At 45.9% G+C, this 16,538-nt stretch overlaps 1 protein-coding gene across 1 annotated transcript in view; it reads left to right on the top strand.

Moving 5' to 3' along the window:
* MAPKAP1 (MAPK associated protein 1) overlaps window positions 1-16,538 on the top strand; it is an 826,525-nt gene that overhangs the window by 711,457 nt on the left and 98,530 nt on the right. Inside the window, exon 10 of the mRNA XM_085613805.1 lies at window positions 7,061-7,198. Coding sequence (XP_085469931.1) covers window positions 7,061-7,198 — 138 coding nt within the window. The remainder of the gene's footprint in view (window positions 1-7,060; window positions 7,199-16,538) is intronic.

Raw genomic sequence — 16,538 nt, 5'->3', positions numbered from 1 at the left:
TTTGAGGAAATATGCACGGAATAGATTTGATAGGCAAAATGTGAAGCATCGGTTAGTGACTCTCTACAACGCAGTGAGGTTGGCCTTCCGATGCATTTACCTTCAGACTTGTGGGCACTTCAGCGCATCTGATCATGTTATGGACCATGGGGTGTGGGTGGCATCTGAACATGTTCTTGACATGAGGCTGCCGTGGCATATAGTCTACTCCAAGTTCATCTGAGCCTGTCATGGACTTGGATACAAGGGGGCAACCCATATTCAGCCAGCAGCATCATGGGCCACTCACTTTACACCAGTCCCCGCTCCCAAGAAGTCTCCATGGTCGGGCAGCTTTGTCAATGTGCCAGCTCAAGTCACAGCGCTAATAATGGTATTTTAGCACCAATGTAGTATATCACTCTCCACTGCATACAACTCAAATGTGTGCATTTCAAAACATTGAGAATCGCGCTGAACTGAAACAACACGCAGCACTCGTTCCTTATTCCACGCATTAACATTTTTATATGCAGTTTTTATAACAAAGATACTGGAGTGCTTTACATGAGCACTAGTTACAGTACACAGGTCACATTCATATTTTTAGGCACGGGGAGATTTAGTAATTTTGCTATAATTACGGGATATTGATCTGACGCCAAGACTTGAACCTTGTTCTGCAGTTGCAAAGTCTACAGCTGGGGTGGTAATAAAACTTCTCAACCTCTTCCCTACATACAAATATGTATGTATATGTAGGGGGACAACGCTGTTACACTCCCGAGCAGAAACCTCCTTAGATCAGGAGTCATAGCTCTTTTGGCATCTAATTGTGATCAGCAGGCCTAGCTCTCTAGGCAGCCAGTTAGAATGAGTAGGCGTAGATCTCTGGGCAACTGTTTATGATCTGGCATCATATGTATATCGTTATGATCTGGGGTTTTGATTTTCTTGACTTCTGTTTATGACCAAGAGTCTTAGCTCTCTGTTCATCTAATTAAGATCAGGAGGTCTAGCTCTCTGTCCATCTGGTTAAGATCAGGAGGACTAGCTCTCTGTCCATCTGGTTAAGATCAGGAGGACTAGCTCTCTGTCCCGCTGGTTAAGATCAGAAGGTCTAGCTGTCTGTCCAGCTGGTTAAGATCAGGAGGTCTATCTCTCTGTCCAGTTGGTTAAGATCAGGCGGTCTATCTGTCGGGCCATCTGGTTAGGATAAGGAAGTGATTTTGAGACAGAACAACTGAGTCAGTGTGCTGGCCCTGTAACCTTGTAAAGCTAATCATGCCATGCTTCAATTTGCAAACAAAATAAACATGAGGAGATTTAGAAAAATCTTGTTTTCAATAACACAAGTCTTTGTAGGCGCTCAGATGGGCTGCCAAAGAGCTTGGTGTGGTACATGACCAGAAATGGTCTGATGAGTCTACAGATATTGCTTGGTCCTCCTAGTGCGACAAAGAACTGTGGGTATTTTTAATTGGGCATCAGGCAAGAACTGTCTCTATGTGCTACCTAGGTCCTACATACATACATGGTCACTGATTGGCTTTTTTGAAGTCTGGCTTACGACCTAATGTTAACAGTTCTTTAAAATGGTCACTGAGTGGGCTGCGACTCCACCCAGAGGAGGATCGCTCTCTCAGTTAATGCTATTGGCTGTTTAGTGTATTATTCTGCTTGTATTGAAATGCAGGAGAAACTATTTTACATCTCGCAACTATACTAAATGATTGTTTATTTAATTTGTTATGTCGCTGATGCATTGTCTACAGCAAGCAATCATTTTTAGGTCTCGCCTACGCAGCGCGCATGTGCTGCATAGGGGACCTTTAGCTGTCGTTCAGCTGTTTTTCGAAGCACATACTCGTGCTTGTGGCGGAATACACCTTACGGGAGCACGCATGGGCGCGCCACACGAATGAGTGTGTGCTTCGAAAAAGAGCAGACTGCTCTCCCAAGCGCGCGCTGCACGCCTTAGTTTTTTTGTTTTTACTTTTAGCGCGAGGTGAGCGCGCTTGTTTTCCCTTCTTACTCCATTTACAAATCTAGGACTGACTAAACCTGCAAGGCGGGGCATGGGGGTCCTTGGAAGATATACCAAGTTAGCAGACTACAGTAGTATGGACATAACAGGGGCATTCATCAGTCCACAGCACAGGCAACGACAGCGGCGCCTTTCCAGGAGCATTGTGGTAACAATCACCGTGGCGTCCTTCACCCGGGTAGGAAAGCAGTTCGTGCCTCTGTGTCATACACTTGGATCAGCACTTCTGCGCCCCACACAGGGCTGATAAGCACTACATACCCTGGACAAAAAGTTTGGATGAAAAAGATTAACGCAATTTATTTACAGGAATAGTTGACTAACAAGTTCACTTTCCAAAAAAGCAAAACGTAAACCAATTCCAGGTTTTCCCTTTGCATTCTGGTACTTGTAGTCTCATTTAATCCATTATAAATTCAGGAGCCAAAGTTATGTTATTTTATTTGTTTAGTGTACAACTGCAAAGCTTCTTGGCATTGAAGACATTATCATAATCAACAAGAGCTAAGAATAAAAAAACATTAAACAACGGTACGACTCTCTATTAAAAAGTCAAATTTTAAAAAGATTTCTGAATTTCAACCTGGCTGTTGTGTTTTCCACTAACCGAAGCCCATGTAAACAATTGGCTGGAGCTTCTTTTTGTGTTCTTGTAGTCTAGTTCTGAGTGAAGTAGAACACCTAACATTTAGAATTAATAAATGAAAGCAACTTTTTATAGTTTTCATTTGTAGGATGCAGGGGCTAGCATGTTTGGACCCTGTTATATGGAAATCAGTCTTGACCCTGTTCTAATGGGAACAGTCCAGCACAAACTGCCAGGCCGGGTGCTGAGAGGATGTGGCGAATCAACAAGATCTGCCAACTCAAGAGCTGGGGATACAGGTTCGAGTCTCGGTGTCAGTGCAACATGCTGTATTTCTGGGCGAATCACTTTTTTATTTTTTTTGTAACTTTTAGCGCGAGGCGCGCGCGCTTTTTTTCCCTTCTTACTCCATTTACAAATCTAGGACTGACTCAACCTGCCGGGCGGGGCATGGGGGTCCTTGGAAGATATACCCCATAGCACCTTTTTTTTTTGCGGTGGCAGGTAAACAAACTGCTCATACACGGACCTGGGAGATTTGAGAGAGCTCTCTAAACACCATATTAAGAAACACGTGCAATACGAGTTTTAAATGACTGATTACAAGTTCTAATGAGTCATTTGTAAATGTTCACTTTCTGCTTTTACAGAAATTCTGCATGTCATTGGAAAATGACCAAAGCCTTCCTATGCAGAAAGCAAACTGCACAACTTTACAAAATATACTTGTTATCACATTGTAGTCTTTGATGGTTCAAAACGGTTTGCAGAGGCATAAATCCTACCTTCTTCTGAGTCATTTGACAGAAGGATGGAAAGAGTAAAGGGTCACTTTGTGAAGTGAAGTGCCACAAAGTAGTCTGCACTAGGACCCATGGGACATAGGCCTGCACAGCTGCAGCTGGGGCATTGGACACAGTGTGAACAGCTGCAGGGTACACGGCATGAAAGCTCTGTTCTGAAAATACACACTGCGTGTAAAAGAAAAGCAATGCGAAGAACCAATCAATCAATCATGGCATTTGTAAAGCACACTACATACCCACAAGGGTCTCAAGTGCACCACGGGTGACAGCACTGACGAGCAGCACAGACTGGCAGTCAGGTCTGGAGCAGGCTGTGCAATAGCTCTCAAATGTCACAGGTCTATGAGTGAGTAGCTCATCCAGTGCAGGCTTCCTTGCATTCTGGAACATATGCTACAGATGTTTAACATCTGAGAGGGTTAGCTGCCCTGATACAGTCCTTTGCCTTTATTACTCTATTGACCATTAGCTGGCATGCACTCTGTTCATCCAGGGTCTTTGAGTGGATGAGAGACCTGCTTGCCGTGCAACTTTATTAAAACTCAGATAATCATTTTGGGTCACAAGAAACAGAATTAGTTCTCGAATTATTGCCCGGAATCACTACCTTCCCCGCCTCAGTCCTTCAAGGTGGCTAGAAATCTAGGAGTAAAATTTGACTGTTGTCCATCTTTACGGCTTCAAGTGATGTTAGTTGTCGGCACACATGCGTAGTATTGCTTAGAACTTTCAAAAAGTTATTGGACATTTTATCATTGGATTCCGACACAACAGTAGTCTATGCCTTAAATACTTCGAGGCTGAACTATGCTAATGTGGATTGTAATGGCATATTTGCATATACTTCACAAGGTGCGTATCTCAGCTATGATTACAAGGGAACGTAGGGTATACCTGTATCAATTCTTTCTAAGATGAAGTAGCATAACAGTTGATGCCACTTAGACCCCAGTCTCTTGTTTTCAGTGCTGGAGTGGCTTTCCAGGTTTGAGGGAAGGCAGTCTGAGTGAGGGAGCCATACAAAATGAATGAGTGACTTATCCGGAGCTTAATTTGAGCCGGTGGTTTACGTTGCTCAGCACAGGCACTTACTAGCACTTATGACAGTCTGCCACAAGGTGGCACTGTTTGTCTAATTTGGAGACCAACACAACAACAGTTGTTTATTAATTCAATTTGCATTAAAATGACTACTACCAGCCACCAAAGTCATTCTTATAGGTTTGGGGGCCTAGAATAGTCAGAACTGTCACACTTGTGCAAGTGTGATGGTTAGTACTTTTGTTGTTACTGTGATTGGCAGAACTGACAGCGGCAATGGGCAGTGCAACCAGAAGTGGCCCCCTGAAGAGGGCTCTGCCACTTATTATTTTAATTTTTTTTACAAATTAAGCACTGGGCTTATCCATGGTTCTCATATGTGCACCCATTCCTGGGTCTATTCCATGAACCAACAGGCAAATAGGGAACATCTTCCCTCGGGCTAACCTCGCCATCCCACCCAAGTGGATCCACTCACACACCTGTCGGCTTGGAGAACGCTCTCACAGTGTGAGGAGGGGCGGGCCCCATGCCGAGAAGTACCTAGGAGGCACTTTTTAACTCCATCCCGTCCCCAAGCCCCCTACCCCCCAAAACAAGTATTGGCATAGCCAATAGATCTCGCTTTTGGGACCTTATAAGTATTTAGTTATGCAGCACAATATCCTTGGGGCAACAACATCAACTGTTGCATGGTTAAACACTTATAAGGTCCCAAAGGCGAGACCTATTGGCTATGCCAATGCTTGTTTGTTTTGCTTTCTTACTGCAGCTGAGTTTTTAAAAATATTTGAGTCAGAACTCAAATATTGCAATCCAGACCTCATGGCTTTGCAATGCCTGTTTAAATAGTGGCCGCTTGCCTGACAATGTTCACATTGTTCACTTATAGAAAGCAGTAACTTCCCATTCCTGTGTGTCGTTGTCTGTCCATCAGTTACACTGGAAAGCAACTCGAAGGAGCCTGTAGTTCCCGTTTACAGTGCTTGTAGATACCGCAGCATAGGGTCTGCATGGATTCCCTGGTAGAGGGTGCAGTACACTGGGGGGGCGGGGGGGATGCAGACATGGAGCGTCCGGGCCAACATAACCCCACTTTCTGTTAAAAACATTTAATCTGCTCCACCCTTCATCACTGGCGACCCCTTCTACCCCTTGGAACTTCCTGAATACTGAACCTTTCATACAATTGAACTCCTGACATACAGTAATCAGCAGTCGATGTTCCTTGTTCTGGGTGTAAAACTCTATATTTTGGGAGGAGACCTCCCATGATGAAAGAAACCCCTTTTACAAGGGTGGAAGGTAAAGCCATGGCTCAGACTTTAGGTGGAGATACCCCAGTGGTCCCGCATATCCTCCCCACTGATCTGCCCACTGGTAGTCCTTGGTACGGTGTTGGTATTTACAGAGTGCTTCTGTACCAACCATAGGGCAGTGCCCACGGGGTTTAACAGCCCCATGGCCCTCTTTGATGTTGGTGTTAGAATCGACCATACCGGTGTACCCCATTGTGTAAAGGAGTTTGCACGGGTGGGGTATTGAAGCATCAGTACCTATGTCCCTCTGTCTCGTCCCTTGTATGTGGGTTGAACCTTGCGGTCAGTTGTGCGTCCAGGGTCTGAGGGTCTTGGCCCATATCCATTTAGTATGTATTTCTTGCGCCTGTCGTATCCAAACCAGCACGCAACTGCTGCCCGGTCTCATGCTACGCGCTATCTCCTACTGCTTGTCTCATAGTCCTCTCCTCCTCCTCTAAACTTCAATTTCTGACCGCAATAGTATTGTCGCCTTGGAAAGAACCTCACCATTCTGCTGCTTGTGGCATGAGCTATGTTATATATCATTAAACACCGGTTTATATCGTGAATTTATCTGAAACATTTGAATGTTTCTAGGAATAGTCTGATTTTTCTTTGTAGTACAATTTTCTGAATGTAACTAGTTTGGTAGCAGCTGCAGGCAGCTTTGGCTGTCTGTTGGTTGGACTTTAGGATTTAAGAGTGTACCTTGCTCATGATTGGAGCACTTTGCTATCTCTCTCCATGTCTCCTCTTGATTGATTCAATGACTTACCTTGCTATTCTTTTGTTTGTCCTGCCCAGTAGGGTTTATGGCTCAGTGTTGTGATTGGTTGACTTTCTACCACCACCAATCCTTCTTGTTGTTATTTTTTTTTTTTATATTCCCCCACCTCTTTGTGGCTTCCTGCCACTCCATTCTTGTTACCCCTTTGGCAGGCCCTGCTACCATTTTTTTTAAACTTGTTTTAATCATCTGTTTTTGCCTGCAGTATTATCGGCATGCTTCCATCTTAAAATGGGTTTGTACCCATTTTAAAATGGCTGCCCATAAGTGTGCGTACTCTTGCATGTGCAATGAGCACAAGAATTATACAATTATATTATTTGAACAAGTCCATTCAAAGATGGCAGCCACATAAATAAATACTCAGAATACTTTTATGCCTATTTTAAAGAACTTGTAAATTACCAAGTTTTTACAATCTTTCGATGCATCAAAAAGTGACGACAATTATTAATTTTGCTCAAGGTAGACTCTGTCATTGACCAAAGAACCTTTCTTGCTCCTGTCTTGTAGGTATCTCTGGTGATAAGGTGGAGATCGACCCGGTGACCAATCAGAAGACCAGCACCAAGTTCTGGATCAAGCAGAAACCCATCTCCATCGATTCAGACCTCCTGTGCGCCTGCGACCTGGCGGAGGAGAAAAGCCCAAGTGAGACTGCGCTACATTTATCGTTCTAAGCCTATGAAGTTTTCTGTGATGGTTTTCTTGCTAAAAAAAAGTTTTAGTTAGGTCATTACTTTGGATGTTTGGTATAGTGCAAACTTAGCTGTAATGAGCAGTTCATTAATCAGATGAGAACGGATTACAGTAACTATGACCTGCCCGTGAGGGTGTGGGCACTACCAGCAAGCACACAGTATAATTATTTTTACTTTTCACAAAATAAATATGTATGTCACCCATAATTAACCATTTCGGGTTCAGAGAGATGACATGATGTGCCCCAATCACGCTATTTTTGGACAAATGCAGCATCTTGGATTAAAATATCGCTGCCTGTGCTCTAGTGCCAATCATGTAAGCACTAGACTCTCTCTAATGTGTCTAAATATAACCTTTGATGCAACATTGACCTTGGTCAGTGCACTTCCCACACTATGGGTTGTTACCTTGACCTTGGTCAGTGCCCTGTGTGCACTGTGGGTTGCTACCTTGACCTTGGTCAGTGCACTGTGGGTCGTTACCTTGACCTTGGTCAGTGCCCTTCCTGCATTGTGGGTTGCTACCTTGACCTTAGTCAGTGCCCTTCGTGCACTGTAGGTTGTTTCCTTGACCTTGGTCAGTGCCCTTCGTGCACTGTGGGTTGCTACCGTGACCTTGGTCAGTGCCCTTCGTGCACTAAGGGTTGTCACCTTGGTCAGTGCCCTTCGTGCACTGTGGGTTGTTACCTTGACCTTGGTCAGTGACCTCCGTGCACTGTGGGTTGTTACCTTGAGCTTAGTCAGTGCCCTTCCTACACTGGGGGTTGTTACCTTGACCTTGGTCAGTGCCCTTCCTGCATTGTGGGTTGTTACCTTGACCTTAGTCAGTGCCCTTCCTGCACTTTGGGTTGTTACCTTGACCTTGGTCAGTGCCCTTCGTGCACTGTGGGTTGTTACCTTGACCTTGGTCAGTGCCCTTCCTGCACTGTGGGTTGTTACCTTGACCTTGGTCAGTGCCCTTCATGCACTGTGGGCTGTTACCTTGACCTTGGTCAGTGCCCTTCGTGCACTGTTGGTTGTTATCTTGACCTTGGTCAGTGCCCTTCATGCACTGTGGGCTGTTACCTTGACCTTGGTCAGTGCCCTTCGTGCACTGTGGGTTGTTACCTTGACCTTGGTCAGTGCCCTTCCTGCACTGTGGGTTGTTAACTTGACCTTAGTCAGTGCCCTTCCTGCACTGTGGGTTGTTACCTTGGTCAGTGCCCTTCCTGCACTGTGGGTTGTTACCTTGGTCAGTGCCCTTCCTGCACTGTGGGTTGTTACCTTGACCTTGGTCAGTGCCCGTCCTGCACTGTGGGTTGTTACCTTGACCTTGGTCAGTGCCCTTCCTACACTAAGTGTTGTTACCTTGACCTTGGTCAGTGCCCTTCCTGCACTGTGGGTTGTTACCTTGACCTTGGTCAGTGCCCTTCCTGCACTGTGGGTTGTTACCTTGACCTTGGTCAGTGCCCGTCCTGCACTGTGGGTTGTTACCTTGACCTTGGTCAGTGTCCTTCGTGCACTGTGGGCTGTTACCTTGACCTTGGTCAGTGACCTCCGTGCACTGTGGGTTGTTACCTTGAGCTTGGTCAGTGCCCTTCCTGCACTGTGGGTTGTTACCTTGACCTTGGTCAGTGCCCTTCCTACACTGTGGGTTGTTACCTTGACCTTGGTCAGTGCCCTTCATGCACTGTGGGCTGTTACCTTGACCTTGGTCAGTGCCCTTCATGCACTGTGGGTTGTTACCTTGACCTTGGTCAGTGCCCTTCCTGCACTGTGGGTTGCTACCGTGACCTTGGTCAGTGCCCTTCGTGCACTGTGGGTTGTTAACTTGACCTTAGTCAGTGCCCTTCCTGCACTGTGGGTTGTTACCTTGACCTTGGTCAGTGCCCGTCCTGCACTGTGGGCCGTTACCTTGAGCTTGGTCAGTGCCCTTCCTGCACTGTGGGTTGTTACCTTGACCTTGGTCAGTGCCCGTCCTGCACTGTGGGCTGTTACCTTGAGCTTGGTCAGTGTCCTTCGTGCACTGTGGGCTGTTACCTTGACCTTGGTCAGTGACCTCCGTGCACTGTGGGTTGTTACCTTGACCTTGGTCAGTGACCTCCGTGCACTGTGGGTTGTTACCTTGACCTTGGTCAGTGCCCTTCTTGCACTGTGGGTTGCTACCTCCACCTCTTTTCCAGTAGCTCTAGGCAGACTCAGCTTTTTTTTTCTCTGGTGTTAACGTGGCAGTTTTCCAGGTTGATCTTGGAAATTAATGTTTTTGCGCCCTCCGCCCCCCCATGCCCACCTCCAGCTACCCATATTTTTCCTCCTACCCGTTTCCCACTCATGACGTCGGGCCTTCACTGCAGCAGCTCTGGCATTAAACAGTGGGAGTAAAACTAATCCTTAACAAAAAGATTGCATTTAATTAGTCCTGTATGGGAGTCATAATTAAGGTTTTAATTGACAATCTGTAACAGTGGCATGGCTTATGTGCGGGGTACCCCGTTTAAGCCTCATTACCTTAATTACAAATATCCATCTTTACGCTTTGTAACCTGAAAAAATGTGTGCTTGGCACATGTTTAGGAGAGATGCTACCGATCTGCAGATTTTCATGCCCACTTCCACACGCACCCGTGACATCCTCGCGCTTTAGGCCAGAGAGTGAAACTCACAAACCGCGCACACAGGACAGGAGGTGGTCTTGCTGTCTTCTATAGTTCTCCCTGTCCTGAAATGCTCAGTACACGACACGTCCTTTGTGATTTAAGAGCCTCACCGACTACTTCCAGTCAATGCACCACAAACAACTTCCTGAAGTCTAATCCGCAGAACACCCAAAAGCAACAAGCACGTCACAGAAGAAAGAACTGGCATCATCACCTCTGCCGCCAGTCAACATGTCCAGTCACTTAATGCTTGGAAACTTCAACCACCCAGATGACTCAAGCACAAAAATAATAAAATAATCCCTTTAAATACTCCTTAATACACTGGATAGCAGCAAATCCCCAAAGTCACCCAATCCCTTATTTCATCCTGGCCACTCTACCCACTGCAAATTCCAAATACCCCTGGGCAGGATGGACCACTTTGCCACCTCTTCCCCATTCTTCACACCACATTGATGCACCTAGTTCAACCAAAAAGAGAACAAGCCACTCCTTCAAAGTCCTCTCCATAGACACTCTTCAAGAATCATTCAGCAACCTCTCAAACTCCTATCGGGCCATATCCGATGCCAGCACACCGATGGATTCAACACAACCGTGAGGATCCATGTGGAATTCAAAGCAGCACAACATTACTGTGAAGCGTTTACAATTTCTCATGTGTTACGTACCAAGTAGTAGCAGAATTAAAGTGCTTTGCTCCAGTGACGTAACAGACTTGAGCCCCCCTACCAGGGCCGGACCGGCTGTATCGAGCATTGGGAGTTTCCCCGGGAGGCTGGAAGGGAGGGGACCGGTTTTGTTACCAGGGCCGGTTTCGGTTTCTAGTCCGGCCCTGATCGGCTGTATCGAGCATTGGGAGTTTCCCCGGGAGGCTGGAAGGGAGGGGACCAGTTTTGTTGCCAGAGCCGGTTTCAGTTTCTAGTCCGGCCCTGACCGGCTGTATCGAGCATTGGGCGTTTACCCAGGAGGCTGGAAGGGAGGGGACCGGTTTTGTTACCAGGGCCGGTTTCGGTTTCTAGTCCGGCCCTGATCGGCTGTATCGAGCATTGGGCGTTTTCCCGGGAGGCTGAAAGGGAGGGGACCAGTTTTGTTACCAGGGCCGGTTTCGAGTCCGGCCCTGACCGGCTGTATCGAGTATTGGGCGTTTCCCCGGGAGGCTGGAAGGGAGGGGACCGGTTTTGTTACCAGGGCCGGTTTCGGTTTCTAGTCCGGCCCTGACCGGCTGTATCGAGCATTGGGCGTTTCCCTGGGAGGCTGGAAGGGAAGGGACCGGTTTTGTTACCGGCGGCCGGTTTTGCTGCGGTGCTGCAATATCGATCCTCCATAAGAAAAGCAGCAAGCTAGCATTTCCAGTCTCCCAGGGCCAGGCAGTGCTTCCCCAGGGGCTGGTCTGAGTCAATTGCCAGGGCTGCTATGTGTTCCCAGTTCGGCCCTGCCCCCGCAAAGTGCATGGAAGGGGGCTCCCACGCTCCAGACCCAGTCAGGAGCTCACAGACCTGCCCTTGCACGGTACTAGGAGGGCCCCCCCCCGGAACTAGGCAGCTGTTGGGGCTTTTGTTACGCCACTTCTTTCCTCATTCATAATGGGGTTCAAGGTAGAGTGTATAATCTGGTTATAATAAACCTTTTGAGTATTTCACCCATTAAGCCAGGGACAGCTTGTCATAGATGCGGTATAATATTTATTCCCAAAGAGCGTACAGCATCCACGGTGCGCCTGCAAAGTCTACGCTTAGCGCTACCTGAACAAGACATAGAGAAGATGGAGGACAAAGTATGGTTTATAGTTATGTCTTCTTGGAGTTCAGAGTTTTTAACACTGTGCATGATATACCTCAAAGACTACAGTCTAGGCTAATTATGCAGAACCAGGGTGAATATGGACCAACCTCAAAACCACGGCCTGCCACCAGTGCAAATACGTGGAAAATGTAAGGTTGAAATGTACACAATATAGTATTGTGTACATTTCAACCTTATGTTTTCCACGTATCACAGTATTAATGGGGGAATTGAGAAGTTAAAAGCTGTCAAAATGTGCCTTCAAAAAAGGTTTTGCAAACAAATGATGGACGGAATGGTGAACAAATCAAACATTTACTCCTAGTCAAGAGATCTGTGCTAAATCCATCGTTCTTTTGCTCACCGTGTCACCCCAGTTTGGACCCATCCATATGCAAATCACTCTTGACCCTGCTCCTCATGGGAACAGTCCAGGCCGAACTGCCAAGCCAGGTCCTCCCTGGAACGTAAACCAGAATCCTGGGAAAAATGTTGGGCATGTGTATTGATATCATCGTGGAGCCATTATGTGATACCCTGGCATCGATCATGAGCAGTGCGTGGTGGGGCACAGTTCATGGTTTGCCTCGCTGACCAAAACGGGTCAGTTTTAAGGGTTTTTAAACTTTACTGTGAAATTTAAACTCAATTTAAGTTTTTTCAGTGAGAAAACCACATATGCACACACACATGCAAAAAAGGAAGTAGGGAACTCTGGGTCAATCCCAGGTTTTAGGTGGAGAGCAGCTCCTTTATATGGAAATCTCTGCAACACTACCGGCACTATAAACCTGCTCACCTCAAATGTCTATTTTTCTAGCAGAGTTTTTAAGCATAGGATTAGCATATTGCCATCCGCACGGCTAGAAAAATGACAGAAACCTTTTACGATTCCAAGCACAGTATTACAGCTCTCGATTGGTATAATACCAACCAATCCAACCTGGAATGAATAAAAGCAGTCCCCGACACGTTTCATTCTTAATAGCGCTAGTCCGAGACATAGCTTTGTCCAGACACAAGGGAGCACCCAGTATAAGACAAAGCAATGTCTGAGTGATACATACATAATGCAAAAAAGGAAGTATGGACTCTGGTAGTTCCAAATAATTAGGTGAAGAGCAGCTCCTTTACATGGAACACTCTACAGCTCCCTGACACTCTAAAACTGCTCCCCTCGAATGTCTGTGGTTTTTTTTTAGGAGGGAGAAGTGTTACTATTGTTGGGGCTACTAGGATTATGTGGCAGGGAGGATCACCTTATGCACCGAGGTTCTTTAAATTATGTGTCAAAAATGCACATGATAGGACACTTTCTCTTTCATCCATTTGAGGAAGAAACAACTTTTTTGGTGAAATCTATAGATTAAGGGATAAATTATGTGGCAGATGAAGTCTATTCATAATTGTGCATTAAACATTGCTTCAGTGAGTCCCATAATTCCACCGCCCTTCACCATTGTATCAAGAATTTATTTCTGAAAGGTAAACAAAACCTAAACATTGTAATTTCAGTTAGTGCCCACTATTTGCGAACTGCCGAAAATTTAAATATGAAATTAAAAATAAATAAATACAGAATGGCTAACGTGTTAAATGATTTTGTAGTTTTGGATGGTCCCAGAACTGCTCTATGGCTAATTTGGACCATATTACACAGTTAACTCTTATGTATCGTCTGTATATATATTTTTATTAAGGACTTAAATCTAAAGGATCAGCATCAGTAATTTTCTCAGACTTCTGTCACATTCCTTAGTGTGAAGCAACAGATAGCCTGTTTCTAATGGTGTCTCTGAATTAGCCTTTGGCAACTCGATGAAATATACCGCATGGCAATTCGATGATATCGACCATATGGCAATTCGATGAAATATACCGTATGGCAACTCAATGATATCGACCATATGGCAATTCGATGAAATATACCGTATGGCAACTCAATGATATCGACCATATGGCAACTCGATGATATCGACCATATGGCAACTCGATAATATAGATCATATGGCAACTCAATGATATCGACCATATGGCAACTCGATAATATAGATCGTATGCCAACTCAATGATATCGACCATATGGCAACTCGATGATATAGACCATAAGGCAACTCGATGATATCGACCATATGGCAACTCGATGATATTGACCATATGGCAACTCGATGATATCGACCATATGGCAACTCGATGATATCGACCATATGACAACTGGATGATATCGATCATATGGCAACTCAATGATATATACCGTATGGCAACTCGATGATATATACCGTAAACATGAGACTGCTTTTGAAAATGGGCTGTTGGCCGAATAACTGCACGCCTACTGAACTTTGTAAGTATCTAAGATTCGGCAACTGGTATGAAAAGAAACCTCACTGCTCTCTCTAAAACTGTCAGAACAAACAAGTGTGTACTTGAAAACGTGCCTTCTGTTTGTCTAGTTTGATCTTTGGTATTTGCTAAGAGCCCAGTAGAGCAAACATTTGTAACAAACTCCTCCAGTGCACGTGCTGCCTTCAGCTTTTGATTAGCTGTGCTCTAAAGGTAATGCGTTTATATGAAGTAGTCTGTATTGAAGAGTTAGGGCCTGGTGCTGCTGAGTCTTAAGAAATTAGAAACATGCCAGTTCTCCACAGTGGCGTAATGAATCCTGAGAGGGCCCCCTGCAAAATACATGCAGGAGGACCCCCAGGCTCTGGACCCAGACTGAAGCTCTCAGGCCAGGGGCCTGCCCGTGCCAGAGGGAGCCCCTGGAGCTCCCCCTTTTGTGGATTCACATGCTGGAATTATTCTGTCATCAAGCTGGAAGTCCCACGGTTACCTTTTGATAGCAGAATCCGAGAGATTGCATTGAAGATAGTAGAAGCAAAGCTGCTTTAGTAGGACCTCTTCAGCATAAAAGACCCAAACTCCAGCCAGGGAGCAACCAGTGAGGTGAGAGTGCTCTGAACTCCCCCTCACCCCCAGACTTTTATACTTCAGACTTCTACTGCATGTGGTGTTGAAGGGACTCTTTCTCAGAGATCTGCTCGGACACAGTTCCATGATCTTATTTTGTCAGATTTGCACTAGAATTGGGATTATTTCTCATTTGCGAAAAAGAGACTTTCTATGTGGATAACACACATTCCGACAGTATTTATTTCTTACTACATACTCCCCCACCCACTTAGCTTTTTACTCCCCCATTCGCCGCTCCTCTACTACCCATCCTCTAGGGCTGCTCCAGCAAACCCGAAAGAGTCTACGACACGTAGTCTGCTTTCTTGGGTGCACTCACTTGCTCCTTTCACTGCCATCCCTTCCATCTTTCCACAATCCATAGCGACAGAGTGTAGGTCTGGAGACACCTGGAAGGCTTGTGGTATATAGTGCTTAGAAGCATATTCGATGTTACAGTAGTTGGGGCTGAGGCTTTTCCGAGTGCACGGTCATCTTAAGGGTTTCGGGTACCCCGGGCTGGACATATTTTCGGAAATATTAATTTTATTAACCACTTACTCCTAATTCAAGCCTGCATAATGCCAAACAATATTAAATTGTATGTTCAATTTTTACAGGATCACAAAAAACTGTGGAAATTTGTATTGCTGAACCCCCAAGAATCCTTAAGAGAACACTGGGTTGAGAGACAGTCGGGTATGGATAAGAGCAGAGAGGGTGAGAGATTTAGCTAGAGAATTAGACTAGACAGAGGTCCAATAGAGAGAAGGTTCACTTTCCTAGGGGTCTCTTGGAACGTCGGGGCCCTGGGCAAGTGCCCACTTTGCCCACGCCTTAAAACGTCTCTGGGTTTGCCATGTGTGGAAGATCTGTGGCACTGTAGTATCTAGAAGGATTTGAGGCTTTTCAGCGCCTAGAAAAGTCTGATACTTTACCACGTGTACAAGGTGTGTGGCATTGCAGCGCCTTGAAGGGTTAGACTAGAGGCTTTTCGGTGCTTCGAAATGTCTGAGACTTTATAGTTCATTGAAAGGTCTGAGGCAGTACAGTAGGTAGGACGTGCAGAGGATTTACAGCGCCTAGGAACGTCCACGGGTTTATAGTGCTTAGGGTGATATGACAATTTATTGTGGTTGAAAGGGTCTAAGGCTTTACTGTGCCCAAAAGGTGTGAAGCAGGCCATTGTCTAGAAAAGTATGAAGCTGTCAATTACCTAGAAAGATCAGAGACTGTACAGCGCCTAGAAGAGTGCGAGATTTTACCGGGCCGAAAATTTACAGCGCCTGGACATGCCCGGCATTTTACATTGCTTTCTAAGAACTGGAGCTTAGAGTGGGCGAGCCTGAATGTCTTTAAAATGTGCATGAATTGGGCCGAGTGGTCGCTGCCAGTTCGGGCTACAGTATGGAAGACCGATGCATGCTTCTTCTAAGCAAGTGCCATAACATGTATAAGATGTGCGCAGTTAAATTAGCTCGCAACACGCAGGGCCCTGTGTGCCCGGTAGTGCATGTACCACCCCAAGGGGGCAGAGACTCGGTAACATGTAGGTGAATGTTGCTGCAGATGAAACCTGGTATTAACCGTTCATAGTCCGCCTTTCTTTCAGACCCCTGGGTGAGGGGTAGAATTGTAAGAGAAGTCTGCCCGGTTTCCAGCTAGCCTCGGAAATAGCAGCGCTGTTAGAATATTGTCTTTTTTATTGTGTGCTGAAAGTTAGTGTTTGCACAAATGGCGAGTGGAGAGATGGCACGGCTGGCGGCGGAGGCCTGCTGCTGAGTCAAGCGCAAACAGAACTGCCAGCCGTCCATGCCAGCTTCGCCTGACCTTTGAAGGAATCTGTTTCAGGAGGCAGGTGTCGGTTTATTGGGGGCGGCCCCTGAATTCTGCTGCATAAATACTGGATCT

Source organism: Triturus cristatus, chromosome 1_2, assembly GCF_964204655.1.
Source record: "Triturus cristatus chromosome 1_2, aTriCri1.1, whole genome shotgun sequence".
NCBI classification, from domain to species: domain Eukaryota; kingdom Metazoa; phylum Chordata; class Amphibia; order Caudata; family Salamandridae; genus Triturus; species Triturus cristatus.
This window is presented reverse-complemented; position numbering and strand designations above follow the sequence as displayed.